Source organism: Pezoporus wallicus, unplaced genomic scaffold (genome assembly GCF_028554395.1).
Source record: "Pezoporus wallicus isolate ANWC-B61680 ecotype Strahan unplaced genomic scaffold, APGP_CSIRO_Pwel_v1 contig_10514, whole genome shotgun sequence".
NCBI lineage: Eukaryota > Metazoa > Chordata > Aves > Psittaciformes > Psittacidae > Pezoporus > Pezoporus wallicus.
This window is the reverse complement of record NW_026637640.1, coordinates 1,048,913-1,062,029: the sequence shown is the minus strand read 5'-3', so window position 1 is coordinate 1,062,029 and position 13,117 is coordinate 1,048,913. Positions and strand designations below refer to the sequence as shown.

The 13,117-nt window shown below is 44.3% G+C and overlaps 1 protein-coding gene across 2 annotated transcripts in view; it reads left to right on the top strand.

The window, feature by feature from the left end:
• Positions 1-1,515: 1,515 nt before the first annotated feature.
• KDM4B (lysine demethylase 4B) overlaps positions 1,516-13,117 on the top strand; it is a 63,612-nt gene continuing 52,010 nt past the window's right edge. For both annotated transcript variants that reach the window (XM_057406811.1, XM_057406810.1), the window contains exons 1-4: positions 1,516-1,662; positions 3,604-3,779; positions 4,059-4,173; positions 5,274-5,467. In XM_057406811.1, coding sequence (XP_057262794.1) covers positions 1,522-1,662; positions 3,604-3,779; positions 4,059-4,173; positions 5,274-5,467 — 626 coding nt within the window. In that variant the 5' untranslated portion in view covers positions 1,516-1,521. The remainder of the gene's footprint in view (positions 1,663-3,603; positions 3,780-4,058; positions 4,174-5,273; positions 5,468-13,117) is intronic.

Sequence of the window (13,117 nt, the reverse complement as noted above, 5' to 3'; positions counted from 1 at the left end):
CTTATCAGCTCCTGTGGTTTGTCCCGGGGATGGGAGATGCTGTTTCCTCCTCTTGTATTTTCTGCAGAACAAGTAACTTGTTCTTGTGGGTATTTATGAAGCCTGTTTCTTACTGTCAAATGCTGACCCTGAAACAGAGCAAGTCTTTTTCTGCCTGGCAAGGTTGGAGATCCCTTTGGGGCAGGGGCACCCTGGAGATGAGAGCTCGAGGGTCAGATGAGCACGAGAGGCTGTGATTTTCTGCATGGGATTCCTTTAAGTCTGTGCTGGGGAAGGGCTTTGACCTGCAGCCCGTTGCTTTGAGACAGATGTGACAGGAAGGGAATTCTGAAGAATCCTAAAATCTTCTCTTTTCTAAAATATCGAGTCCAAACTGTTCATTTATAATAGTAATAATAATTGGTATTGAGTCTTTCCCACTTAGTGTGAGGTTGGGTTTACTTGTAGGGGGCACGTAGAGTATCTGATGTCTCTCTGGAGACGGGTGAGTTGTGTGCACACTCGCTGATTAAAACACTGATAGACCCATTCCTCTGTTTTGTGTTTCCTAACACAGAGAGCATCTGGAGTGCTTCTTGGCTGGTTTGAAATCAATTTAAACCCAAACGTGCTTTGCTTGTGATTTACAGCTCGTGTTTTGGCGTAGCATGGCTGCACCTTTTATTCCTTACAAGCCCCGTGCTGCCCTCTCGTGATAGCTTGAGCACATTGGATGTGCTGCGGCTGCTCTTCTGACATGGAGAATGTTTTTGTAGTTGTATTTCCACTAAAATGCCGTTAAACCATTTTGTTTTAAGGGTTTACCTTCGAAGTTTCCAGCAGAACTTAGGAAGGTCCATTTAAAAACCGCTCATTTCACCCTGAATTGTGCTGATGGTTTCTTTTTGCCTCTGTGAATTGGGATGTAAATGGAGCAATTTTGCTTTTCACCTGGAGAGATGCTTTGAAATCGTACATCTACGTTTCCTTTAAGAATTGTCTGACCCTTTGTTTTGTCTGTATTCACTACACATACAAAACCCAAATCAGGCTGGGATTCTGTGATACAGAAAAGGATGAAGCATTCTGGCTCTGAGGGGCACTAGTTCCACACTCACACGCTGGGTAGATGATGAAGGTAGTGAGAAGTTTGTTGTAGGTGAGCCCTGTTCTGTTGAGACACAGCTTCATACGTTGAATGGAGGGGACAGTGTTCAGGCTGTGAGCTATATTTAGGCTCTGTCTGATCTTGCAGATGATGCTGGTATCAGGAAGCTGCTGATACTTGACCCTTCTTAAGGCCCTGCTAGCAAATAGACTGGGTTTTTTTGGTTAATGCTCATCCTATCCATTTTAGAATAGATATTACTTACAAATACTGTCTTGGGGGAGCAGGGGAGAGAAATGAAAAGTACATCCATGCCTCTGTGACTTTCATTAAAGGAAGTAGAAAGAAACCTGACTTTTTTAACCAGTACTGCCTCTCCTCTTTCTTTCTCTTTCCTTTTCTGCTTCCCCTCCAGGTCCTTCCGTCGCAGGAACATGGGGTCGGAAGTGCCGAGCCCGCAGAACCCTGGATGCAAGATCATGACCTTTCGTCCCACCCTGGAGGAGTTCCGGGACTTTGGGAAGTACATTGCTTACATGGAATCACAAGGAGCTCACCGAGCAGGGCTGGCCAAGGTGAGTTGCCCTAGCTGAGGTAGTGGAAAGCTTCCTGAAGGCTGCCTTCCTGAGGCTCTGCTTTATGTAGGGTGTCTGTGAAGTTATATCCCTCAGAAGCAGTTTCTGCTTTTGTGGAGTCACGCAGAGCTTGTTCTTGAAAATCAGACTTGCAACCTGTGTCTTGGTTTACTGAGAGAGGAAAGAGGAGTTCCAGGCCTTGCCTAAGAGCTAAAGAAGGGTTTATTTGCAGGATGGCTTTTCGTGATCCCTGAATGGAAAACGGCACATTCCCAGCCCCTGCAGCTATGGGTTAAGGGTATTTCTGTGTCCTGCTTCTGTTGCTGAGGACACTTATAGCAGTAGCTGTGGTTCTCAAGGGCTGGACTTGGGAGGTTTTCAGTCCTCTGTGTGTGTGATTCCCTAATAAATGCCTGAAAGCCGTTTTGACCTTCAGGAAGCAGTTCTCCAGCCAGCTCTAAACCATCTCTTTCCTTCCTTCCCATCCACATCTTTGCACTGATGAAACTTTCTGAGAACTCTTCATGTGAAGTTTCTCAATTCCAGTGCTTGACATACAACTGCTTGGAAAAAATCAGGACTAACTGAATAGAAAGAGTATTTTTGTGGCTGAGCCATGTTGCACCATAGGCTGAGGAAGATGAGTTGTTCTGACAAGGTAGTTGTTACAAATGGTATTTAGCAGAGCTTAATAAAGCACAGCAGAGGAATAAAGCTGTTAGGCATGAAATAATTTCATTTTTTCTAACCCATAGGTCAATTACTGTTTATGTTACAGTTCTAAATAGAGCTGGGTATTGATAAAAGCTCTCTGTGAAACGTTTCCTTGTCCACTCAAGTGTACCGGCAATTACATTCCAGGAGCCTGCCAGGGTAGATAATTTTAATGATGGTTGTTGGTAAATTCCAGATGTTGTTAAGAAATTGCTCTACTTGTAGGACTAAATCTGAGCATTTCAAGGTAATTTTTGTCACTGTCTCTTGCAACTGCATTTTGGAGCCTCGTAATGGAAGTCGAGCTCATCGTAGCCTGGGGGAACCATGCCCACAAAATCAATAACTTGTCTCCAGTTCCCGTAACTTTTTTTGGCTGATCCTCCCACCACATTAGATTGCAGACATTGTACTTTGTCACTGCACATGCCTGCTGAATGTCCCAGTGATTGTTCTCTGATCTTGAGCCTAGAATTGTTGGCAGCTCTTCTGTTTGAAATTACAGCTTTTTCTTCCAGATTTGGGACTGCTTTGCAGCAGGGTGGTTGCTTTCTGTGCAGCCTCTAAGCGTGAGGAAAGAGTTCTGGACGTGTTCCCCTTGGTTTTCTTTGGTTCTTCTCTAGCTCTTACCCCTTTTCATTGAAGGATTTGGTCCCTGATCTGTCACCTACAAATACAGAAACATCAATTAATAATGCAACAGGACGTTGGCCTTCCTAGTTAAATAAAACCCCAACTAATCCAAAAGCACTGTCCCCTCAAGAAAACCCTCAGGTAAGTGATTTCTAGATGGAATAGTTTACACTCCTATCAAAGGTTATGGACTTGTAGAGATTCAACATGGTGCTGGAGTCTTCATGCAACTTTGTGGAATAGTAGGTGAGCAAGGAATTCCATCTGGAGGGGGAGCATATGCAGTCCTTCCGGCATGCAGCATGCTTCCTTGGTATAACTCTACCTCTTTCTATCCTCACTGCCTGTTTTGTGCAGCTCTTCTGCTAGCAGGCAGGCTGGCAGCCCTCTGTGTCAGCCAGTCCTGTGTCTCAGCAGATGCAGAACAGTTGGCTTGTCATCTGTGCTGGTTATTTGAGCTGCTGCTGTTACCTGATAACCTGCAGCAGTGGGATGAAATCCCGTCCACTCCCACAGCTTTTTCCTCAGGAGAACTGTGTGTGCCTGTTGTGAACATCAAGTAATTTTGTTGTTTGTTTCCCCCCCCAATTCCAGGTGATTCCTCCCAAGGAATGGAAGCCTCGGAAAACCTATGATGACATAGATGACATGATTATCCCAGCTCCTATTCAGCAGGTTGTTACTGGGCAGTCGGGGTTGTTCACCCAGTATAATATACAGAAGAAACCGATGACTGTGGGAGAGTACCGGCGTCTGGCTAACAGCGAGAAGTATGTTGGTGTCAAATGATGGGGAGGAGTTGTGTGGAAAGCCTTTCTTTCTAGAAACAAGCTGAAAAGCAAATGCAGCCTTGTTGAAGAGGAAGCATTTGGGGGGAAACTGCTTTCTCTTGGAAGTTTACATCCAGAATCTCAAATAAGTTTGTAACTTGGTGGCTTTTGGTGTAGCTTGAATCTGCCTGAAAGGAATGACTTTTCAGTCATTTATCTGTCTGTGATGAGCGTCCCTCAGGGGTTCTTGCATCCTTATCTTTTCCATGTCCTTACCAGGTACTGTACTCCACGCCATCAAGATTTTGAAGACTTGGAACGCAAATACTGGAAGAATCTTACATTTGTCTCACCAATCTATGGGGCTGATATCAGCGGCTCACTGTATGATGCCGTAAGTAGAATGTTCCTCATTTATTTTAAAAACGGACACTGACTTCCTTATTGCTTTTCTCTCCTCTAGGAACAGTAATTCAGAATTTAGAAACCTTAAAAAAGCAGGTATCTTTATTTTTCCGCCATTACCAAGGGGTGACTAAACTTCCCACCTTGATCCCGATCTTTATCATACTAGGCTTTTTTTCCCCTTTGTTTTTAAAAGGAATAAAATGTGTCAGGGGAGGTGACAGAACCAGACACAAATGCAGGCTTTAGGAGAAGCAGCTTTTGCAATGGATTGAACATACATTGTGATTCCTTAAGTTCCTGTAAGCAGATATTAAAGAATGGAATTACCAGTCACACCTAAAGAATGCTCCCTGTTGGTGCAAGCAGTGAGGTGTGAGTGTCATGGAAGACATTCTCCTTCTGCATCAGCTCACTTTGCATCTTGCTTTCACCTGCTTCCTTTCTTCAGCCCTTTCCTCCCTGTCCCTCTTCAGGTTAATTTAGACAGCGTGAAGACTGAGCAGCTTGAGTTTCACTGTCTTGCAGTTACTCCAGCCAGCAGGACGAAGCTGGGATTGCTCACATACTTGAGTGCATATTAAGCACACTGGGGAAAAGGGGTGTGAAGGTGACTCTTAGTTTCCTTTTGGGTTGTATTACTCTTCAAGCAATCTCAAGGTTAAAGATTTTGCAGAGGCTTCTGCCGCTTTGGTCATATTGAAGTCTAGTGTTTCTCATCAGCTGATAAGTGTTCATCAAATGAAGAACATCTGGATGGAATATGGCATTGAGAGAAGTGTCTTTTACCTCTACTTGTGTTTATTAGTAGAATGGTTACTTAATGGTAGGATATCACATAGTACAAGTGCCTCTTCAGAGAGTGAGAAGCCAGCAGTCATCCCTTTGCCACAAAGCGCTGGTAGCACATCCTTTTCCTGGTTATTGCTGAGCATTAAAAGTAGGCTTTCTGGAAGCAGATGGGATTAAATTAGCGTAGATGACATCAGGATATCCCCATTTTAAGGCACTGAAAGGAAGCTGTGGCTATTAGTCAGTTATAGCAAGTTCAGATGTGTTCCAGTACAAAACATTTCTTTTGAATTACAGGATGTGGAAGAATGGAATATTGGCAATCTGAACACCCTCTTAGATATGGTGGAACATGAGTGTGGCATTATCATAGAAGGTGTAAACACTCCCTACCTCTACTTTGGGATGTGGAAGACAACATTTGCTTGGCATACCGAGGACATGGATCTCTACAGCATCAACTACTTGCATTTTGGGGAGCCAAAATCCTGGTAAGTGACAGAGTACTAAGCAGATGGTGATTATGTACCTTTACTCTCTACTTTGAGACCGCTGCAGTATCTCTTTTTCCAAGTCCACCTATTTCCATCAATCTGATCTCTCCCCATTTTTTTTTTCTCCTTTCCTATTCCACAATTGAAAAGAATTTTACTTCCTTTCATGCTAACTTGCTCAGAGGCCTGATTCCCATCTTTCTAGAAAGGAGCAGAATTAGGGAGACTTGTTGACTTCACAGGTAAAGCAAGATTTCAACAGCTTGGGGAGTTTTGCAAAGTAATGCACAGGAGAGCCCTTCCACTAATGTGGGAGAGCAAATGGTGATGGGAATATGGGGATGTTTCAGGTGCACTTTAATAGTGAAAGTCTGTTCTGCATGGAGCTGTAGGCAGGAAACATCTGTTACTTTAAAACTTCCAGGATTTGAATGTGCTTACAACTCCCACGGACAAGGTGAGTCAAAGGGTTACTTTTTCAAGGTCAATTCGTAGAACACTGGGAAGCATTTTTCGTCTCTCTGATGCATAGACTGGTTTGAAAGGAATTTTCACCAAAAAAATCAATAGATAAGGGTGAAATGAAGAACCTGAGGAATCTGGGGTAAGTTACCAAGAGCTGGTGGTGTTCTTTCTCAAGCCTCCTACTTAAAAGCATAACCACAGAGACTTAGCAACCCAGAAGAGCTTTGCTGAAGATCTTGATGTGACTAATAAATATTGACATTTACGTGCAAATTGGAGTTTAAATGTCACTGGGAAGCTGCTGTCACTGTGCCCTGGCAGAGGCAGACAAGATCCTTCCATGTCCCTGCAGTATGAGTCTCTAGTGACACCAAGTATCTCCAGGCTCTTAGTGCCTGTGGGCATATAAGAGCTACTGACAGCAAAGAGACTGTAATGAATGGATGTAGTGTTCTTTTACAGTCTAGAAAAGGAGGGGCTGAATCTGTCTATTCAGCTCTAGTCTTCATGTGAACTTTAACAATCTTTCCAGCATGTCAGAAAATCTTTCCCTAGTAGATCTGAATCTTAGTCTCCCTCTTTCAAGCAGATGCACAAGAATTTTGCAGAATCTCTTATGATACATCTGTTAAACGACCTTGATCATCTCTGGAGTAGGAACAGAATGTGCCACTCTTTAGGTACTCTCAGTTTTTCCCTTCATTTTCAGCAGTGGTTCATTGAAACCCGGTTTTATTCAGTCCCCATCTCCAGTAGATGGTGCCACCAGCACACAAGAAGCACTTCCTCTCCTTTGCCCTGGTGACCACCAGCAGTGCCAGTGTCATCTTTGATGTGGTGGTTTCAGAACACAGGGGTTGGCTGCTTTAAGAGTTGTATGAAGAACTGACCTGAGGTTTTTAGGAGGGTCGTGCCATTGTGGCTGTGTCCAGCTGCTCTTTTCATACCTGCCTCTTAATCAGCCCTGCCTCATCTGTCTTCTGCTTGCTTTTTGTTCTGAACTCAGAATAGGGGATTATGGCTTTAAAAAGTAGCAATTAAGAACAGATCAGCTTGAAAAGAGAAGCTGATCCCAGCATGAAAGTAATGGCCGTTCCACAAACTCGCACTGTGAGCAGAAGTTGGAGAACAGGTAATTCATGCATACTTCATTTTGGATTTATACCTCACCTAAACTGGTTTTCTTCTTGCATGCATCTTAGGAACTTCATGCTCTTGTTTGGTATATGTGGATATCCGCATACTGTGCGTATCATAAAGATGATACTCAAAACTCAGTGCGTGAAACTGTTCCCTCACCTTTACTAAACAGTGTTGTTTCCTTAAGTTTGCTGTTGTTTCCATGGGAAGTATGGCTTGCATAGTAAAGAAAGAAACCAAAGAGGACTTCAGTCACTGCTGTTTAGAATAGAGATCATAAAATCATCTTGTAAAGTTGCTCGGGTGTTGGTGGTTAAAACTCAAAGCAGGAACATGCTCTGCACCTGCTTGGGTTTGGGTTTACTATGCTATTCGGTAAGTACTTTTCCCCCAGGGAGGGTTTTTATCCAGCCATTCTGTGTTTGTGTAGTCCTTTTATAGTAACTAGCTCTATAAACCTTACGCAGTTGGGAGAAGATGGGGATTTTGAGGACAGATCATGTTTTGGGCAAAACATTTTCCCTTTCAATGGAGTGTTCTTATTATACAGATGACAGTGTATAACACAAAACGGAATATATTGTGACAGGATGCTGCTGCTGGTTTGGCAAGCCTCTCTGCTGTTCCCTTAAGCATAAGGCAAGAGTATGCCACTTGCCCAAGTCATTTCTTCCATGTTCTTCACTATGACAGCTTCTGTTAATGAGTTCTTAAGCTCTTCTGTGGCTTCTGAGGAGTAAAGCTGAATACCCCTTAGAGCAGATCTGGAACTTTCCTGGTACCCGGGCAATCGCCAGTCTTCTGGTTGTGGTTGCAGTCATTGCAGAGCACAGCTGGGGGAGCTCTTGGACTTCAGTGATGAAATTCCAGTGGTGCAGCCTGGCTTTACCCAAGGATGGCTGAAATGGTCTGGCTTTCTGGCACCATCTCTGTGGAAATTTCCCAGCTTTCTTCATCCTTTTTATAGTCTCTTTGACTCTAACAGTGATCATCTGAGAAGCACCTCAGGGGATAGCAGGAGTGTGGAGAGTTACAAAGCCTACCACTTTGGGCTGAGCTCTAAAATAGGAGGCAGAGTTATTGTTTGGCTGTCAGAGATATTTATGTAGTGAAACCAAGGACTCTGTAGTATTCTGCTTAAAATTGTCTGCTAAAAACCATAACTCCTCTTCATGTCTCTCATAAGTTATCTGAGGCTACTTTAACCCAGGCTGTGCATCCCAAGCCTTGCTTTGCAGGTAGTGTGTAGGAGTGATGAGAAGCCACCAGCTCTGCTTTCTTGTGAAGGAAGGTGAGAAGGGAATCTGGCCAATGGAGGTTGCTGTGTGGGTTCTGCAAGAGTTTCCTGTTCAATTGCTGTGGAAGAGGTGCAGTACCTTCTTGGGGAGGTCTGCAGGATGTGTTTGGACCATGAGAAGCCACCTCAGTGGACAAAGATAAGCTGAGAAAGGAATCTGTCTCATGAGTCAGGGAGGATAGTTACTGACATAGGATTTCATAGGGGTCTTTCATTCCTGTCTTTGAAATTCTGGGTTACAGCTCTTACACAGCATGTGCTTTGGGGACTGGGATTACCAATGAAACAAATATCTGAAGATGGCTTCTTTGTACAGCTTAAAGAGCATTTGCTTGGTCATACAGCTCCTTGATTAATGTGTTGCTGTCACTGCAGAGAAGTCCTGCTGCCAACACTTTCTTGTACTGTTTCTTTCCCATAAGCAGAGTAGAGCAAGCTGCAGCAGTGTGAGCTGTCTGCACAGAGCTGTGTCACTGGGGGATGCAGGTTAAAAGCAGTGTTCAGCACTAAGTGAGGTACTTGAGCAGTAAAGGATCATCCAGTGATGAGGCAGAGGAAAGGGAGTGATGTAAGTCTCATTAAATGATTTCTCTGTGCCTGCAGATTGCACTCCATTTATTTCTGAAGTTCTTCCTTGTACTAAGAAGAATGAGCACTGTTACATATCTTTCTTTAGCCACAATGATTGCTGCTGCACAGATACCCACACTACCCCTTCCAGGTCACACTTGCCTTGCATCGAAGATGCACAGCTTTTCTGATGTGCTGTTGCTCACACGTATGCAGCTGGTCCATGTTGTAGCCACACTGCTGTTGGTATGAACTGGCAAATCAGCCTGACAGGCTGGAGAGGTCACGCAGGAGGTGTGGGCACTTTGCATCAGAGCTGTTGTGTAACTCGGTGTTGGGCTGCTCAGGCAGGGAGCTGCCAGCTTGAGGCTCCTGCTTGCTTGTTTCCCAAATGACAAAAGAATGCCCCTCTCCCATTAGTAGTTTAATTACAACCTTTTCACAGTCTTTGTTTTTTCCAAACTTTGAATGTATTTCATTTTGCAGCCCTGTATTAAACCTCTTGTGGTAGGAGCTTTTACTGTATCAATTATACATATTATGTATAATTACCTTATACGTTCGTATGCCGAGAGCTAAAATAGAGCATATTGTCAAACGATGCTAAGAGAAGATTTTTATAATGACAGAAGCAACAAAACTGAATGCCAAGCCTCATACTTCATGGTTATTATGGCATTTTATTGAGGAGCGTGTGTGTCTCAGCCCTTGCAGTTTCAGAAGTGTATTTTTAAACCCTGCAATACCCCACCGTTGCTTTGTTTCATCTCTACCAACATGTGCAATAGCCACCTGAGGGGCTTCCTGTGGGAGAGAAGTGCTGAAGGAAATGTTAAATCTCACTAATGGGAATGTGATGGATGTTCTTTGGAGGTGGAAAGTCTCTATCTTGTTTTGTCAACACCGTAACACCTGTCTGGGTAAGAAGGTATTTTGTGGCTGATCTTGCTGTATAGCAACAATATTTAATGTACCTTCTGTAAGTACTAATGGGCTCTCACACTGTATTGGTTCAGAAGCTGCAGGTGTGAACCCAGAGTGACACTGGGGACAGTAATTGATTTTTATGAAATGTCCCTGTTTCCTTATCATGATGGATGTTTAATCCCCTTTAATTAAAGCAGGGAGCCAGCTTTAGCTTTTAAGTTATATGGTCTTCTCTCCAAAACATTCCCTTGCTGAAAGTGGATCATGCCTAATCTGTTTGCCTTTGCTATCACAAAGTGTGCTCTATGCCAGAACGGCAGTTTATGTGGAATTAAGGACAAATTACCAAAGGCATTTTAAAATGATGTGATTAGCTGAAAGCAGTGGTCAGAGCTACAGTTACCTGTTAAGAAAGCACTTCTGGACTTCTGTAGTGAAAGCCTTAAGACTGCTTATTTGAAAGTCCCCAGTGTTACTGGAAGGCTTTGTTGGCTGAAGTACTATGGAATTCCTGCCTACTTTCCTTCAGGAGTAGGGCGAGTCTGTCTGTAGGAATCAAGGGACACGAGTCCTTGGGAGGACTTGCTTGTCACATCTACAGTTAATAAACTCGTAGTATCTGTTATTGATGGAGATTAGGGAAATCTCCCATTTTCTACCAGTGTTAGGATGGGGAGATTGGAAGGAAGATGTGATTGTTCCCCTGGGAGAAGGTTGTAAAAGGAGCCCTCTTTATTCTTGGCTACAAGCATACACCAAAGCAGCAGCAGATCTGAAGTGCTGAGGGTCTTGCTGCTGATTTCAGTTGTCATTGTTGTCTTAGGGAGCATTGCAGCTGTCTCAGAACTCTTGTCCTCTCTTCCCCCCAGGATAGAAAATATTAATCCCTGGAAAACTACCTTGGAGAAAGAACATGACCTAGTACTATCCCGGAGCGTAACTCTTCCAGCTTGTCTTCCTTATCCCCATTTCCCCAGCATGGTATTCCGAACCATCCCTCTGCTTTGACACACTCTACATACGTTGCAGTTTTCTGGGAGCTGGATGTCCTCTCATTTAAAGCAGATGGGCTTAATGGTTGATTCTGAATTGTATGGCAGCAGCGGGGAAGGACACTTGGCCTTTGCATCATTTGCTGCCTTCTATTCTATTCCCTCAGGGGGCCAATGCACAGGGTGCTTGAATTGATCAGATGTGACTCTAAGTGTTGATTATTGGGATCTCTCCCTTGCACCCTGGAGATCCTGTGAGTTCCTTAAAGTGAGGTTAGCTGGAATCACAGAGCTGTTTTGCCCTTGAGGGGGCTGAGGACTCTGAATTAGTTACACTGACTTTTTGTTTTGCTCCATATGGGTAATTCCCTCCCTCCCCCCCCCCCCCCCCCCCCCAAGTTTTACTTTTGCTATTTCTTGGCATTAGGGAATTCAAAAGAAGATTTTTGCAGCCTTTGCTCCCTCAGTGCCCAAGGTCTGCATCAGCCTTCTGTGTGAAATGTGTGAGTGAGGTTGTTTTGCTCTTAAATGAGTGCACACATTTGCTGTTTGTGTGTTCCACTCTGACAGTAGAGATTTATAGGCTTGTTGGGGTGGAGTGGGGGAGAAAGGAGGGGCACAGGAAGACCATTGGGCTATGATGGGCTCCTTGCAGCTCACAAATTTCCTTCCTGCCTCTGCTATCCCATGTAATCTGTTTTACAGTCCTGCAGCTTTGGATGGGGAAAGAGGAGAATTTATGGTGATGGTTGATTTATAGATTAACTGCAACACCATTTGCTCTCGGGCAGCTTTGGCAAAACAAACCCCTTTTCTGATGATAAAGGGAGAGAGGAAGGCACAGTGATACCCATTAAAGGAAATAAAATGAAAGGGAGAGAGAAAGCATGGCTGGGCAGAACAGCTTTTCACTCTCCTACCCCTTCCAAAACTGTTATAGGTGAAAGCTGCTTTGGAACAGGCTTTCTGCATTGAGAATCCACGTGCATGTTGATCTGCTCAGAGGTTCATGAAAGGAGTGATATATCGAGATGCAGAGTTGTATCCCCCTGTAATACCCTGCTAAATGGGAGCGGTGCAGCAGTGAGTTATTAATACAGCCTTTCGGCTTCATACACCGCAGTCATTAGTTAATCAATACAAACCACTCTACTGCTAATACTCAGGCGAGGCTGCCCTCGGGTCTGAGCTGGGCTGTACCTCCTGGAGGTGGTGCTGTGGGTGAAGGATGATGGAAATCTGGTGGGGAAGGGAACAGTGCTCGGTGCCAGGCTGCTCTCAATCCCAGGGGTCAGCACATTGTACAGAGGCTGAAGGAGCTCTGACCTGTGTTGTGTGGATTATCTTCCCCATCAGGTGCTTGTGATTGGAACAGTGGAGGTTTTTCTTTTTAATAGATTGTTGTTGTGTTTTATTATGCTGTTGTAGACAGATTATGGAAAGGTATTTTTTTGCGATGCAGAGGAGGCACAGTGTTCTGGGGGGGTAGGACTCGTGTTGTCTGTCTCCCTTCAACCTCATCAAACACTGAGAGGAAATGCCAGGAAGATCAAGCCAAAGTCTTGGACTGATGGGGACTGAGGAGGGACTGTGACTCTAAGAAAAGAGATGAAATTTGCTCAGCAGCCAGCTGGATGCTCATACCCATTTGGTCTCCCTCCTCCTTTCACTCAGCTCTGTGCTGTGTATGTGCTTCCTCCTCTAGAGTCCTCTTTCTGTTTCTGGTCCAAATTCACCCCATGCAAGGGGCATGGTATTAATCCATACTTCAGTGCCATTTTTGTTTCAGTCATGCATTTTATGTCCATCTTGATGGGCCTGTTTAGTTAGTTTGCTGAAATGCTAAACTCTTGGAGGCTGGGGTTCACCTGTGACTTGTGGTACCTAACTCAGCGAAGTGGAGATCCTTCTGATCTGTGCTTTGTAGCTCTCCATAATGATCTTGGAAGGTGGTAACGCTGCTGTGTGATCACATCCTCCTTTGCACAGCAGTGTCTTCAAATGGGCTCCTACTCCACTGACAGTGTTTAAGGCATGCACTGCTGTTTCCGCCAGCACTAATAATTCATCACAGCTCAGTGGTCCCAGGCTGGATTGTGAGAAGCACGTCTTTGATCCAAGAAGGCTCTTGCTGCAACTCATTCGTGTGTTTTGAAAGTGTCTGCTCAAAGCTCAGGCCTGATTTGAAATGAAGATCTGTGGAAGTCTGACAGGATCACAGATTGGTTTTAATAACTGAGGCTTTTGAACGGTGTA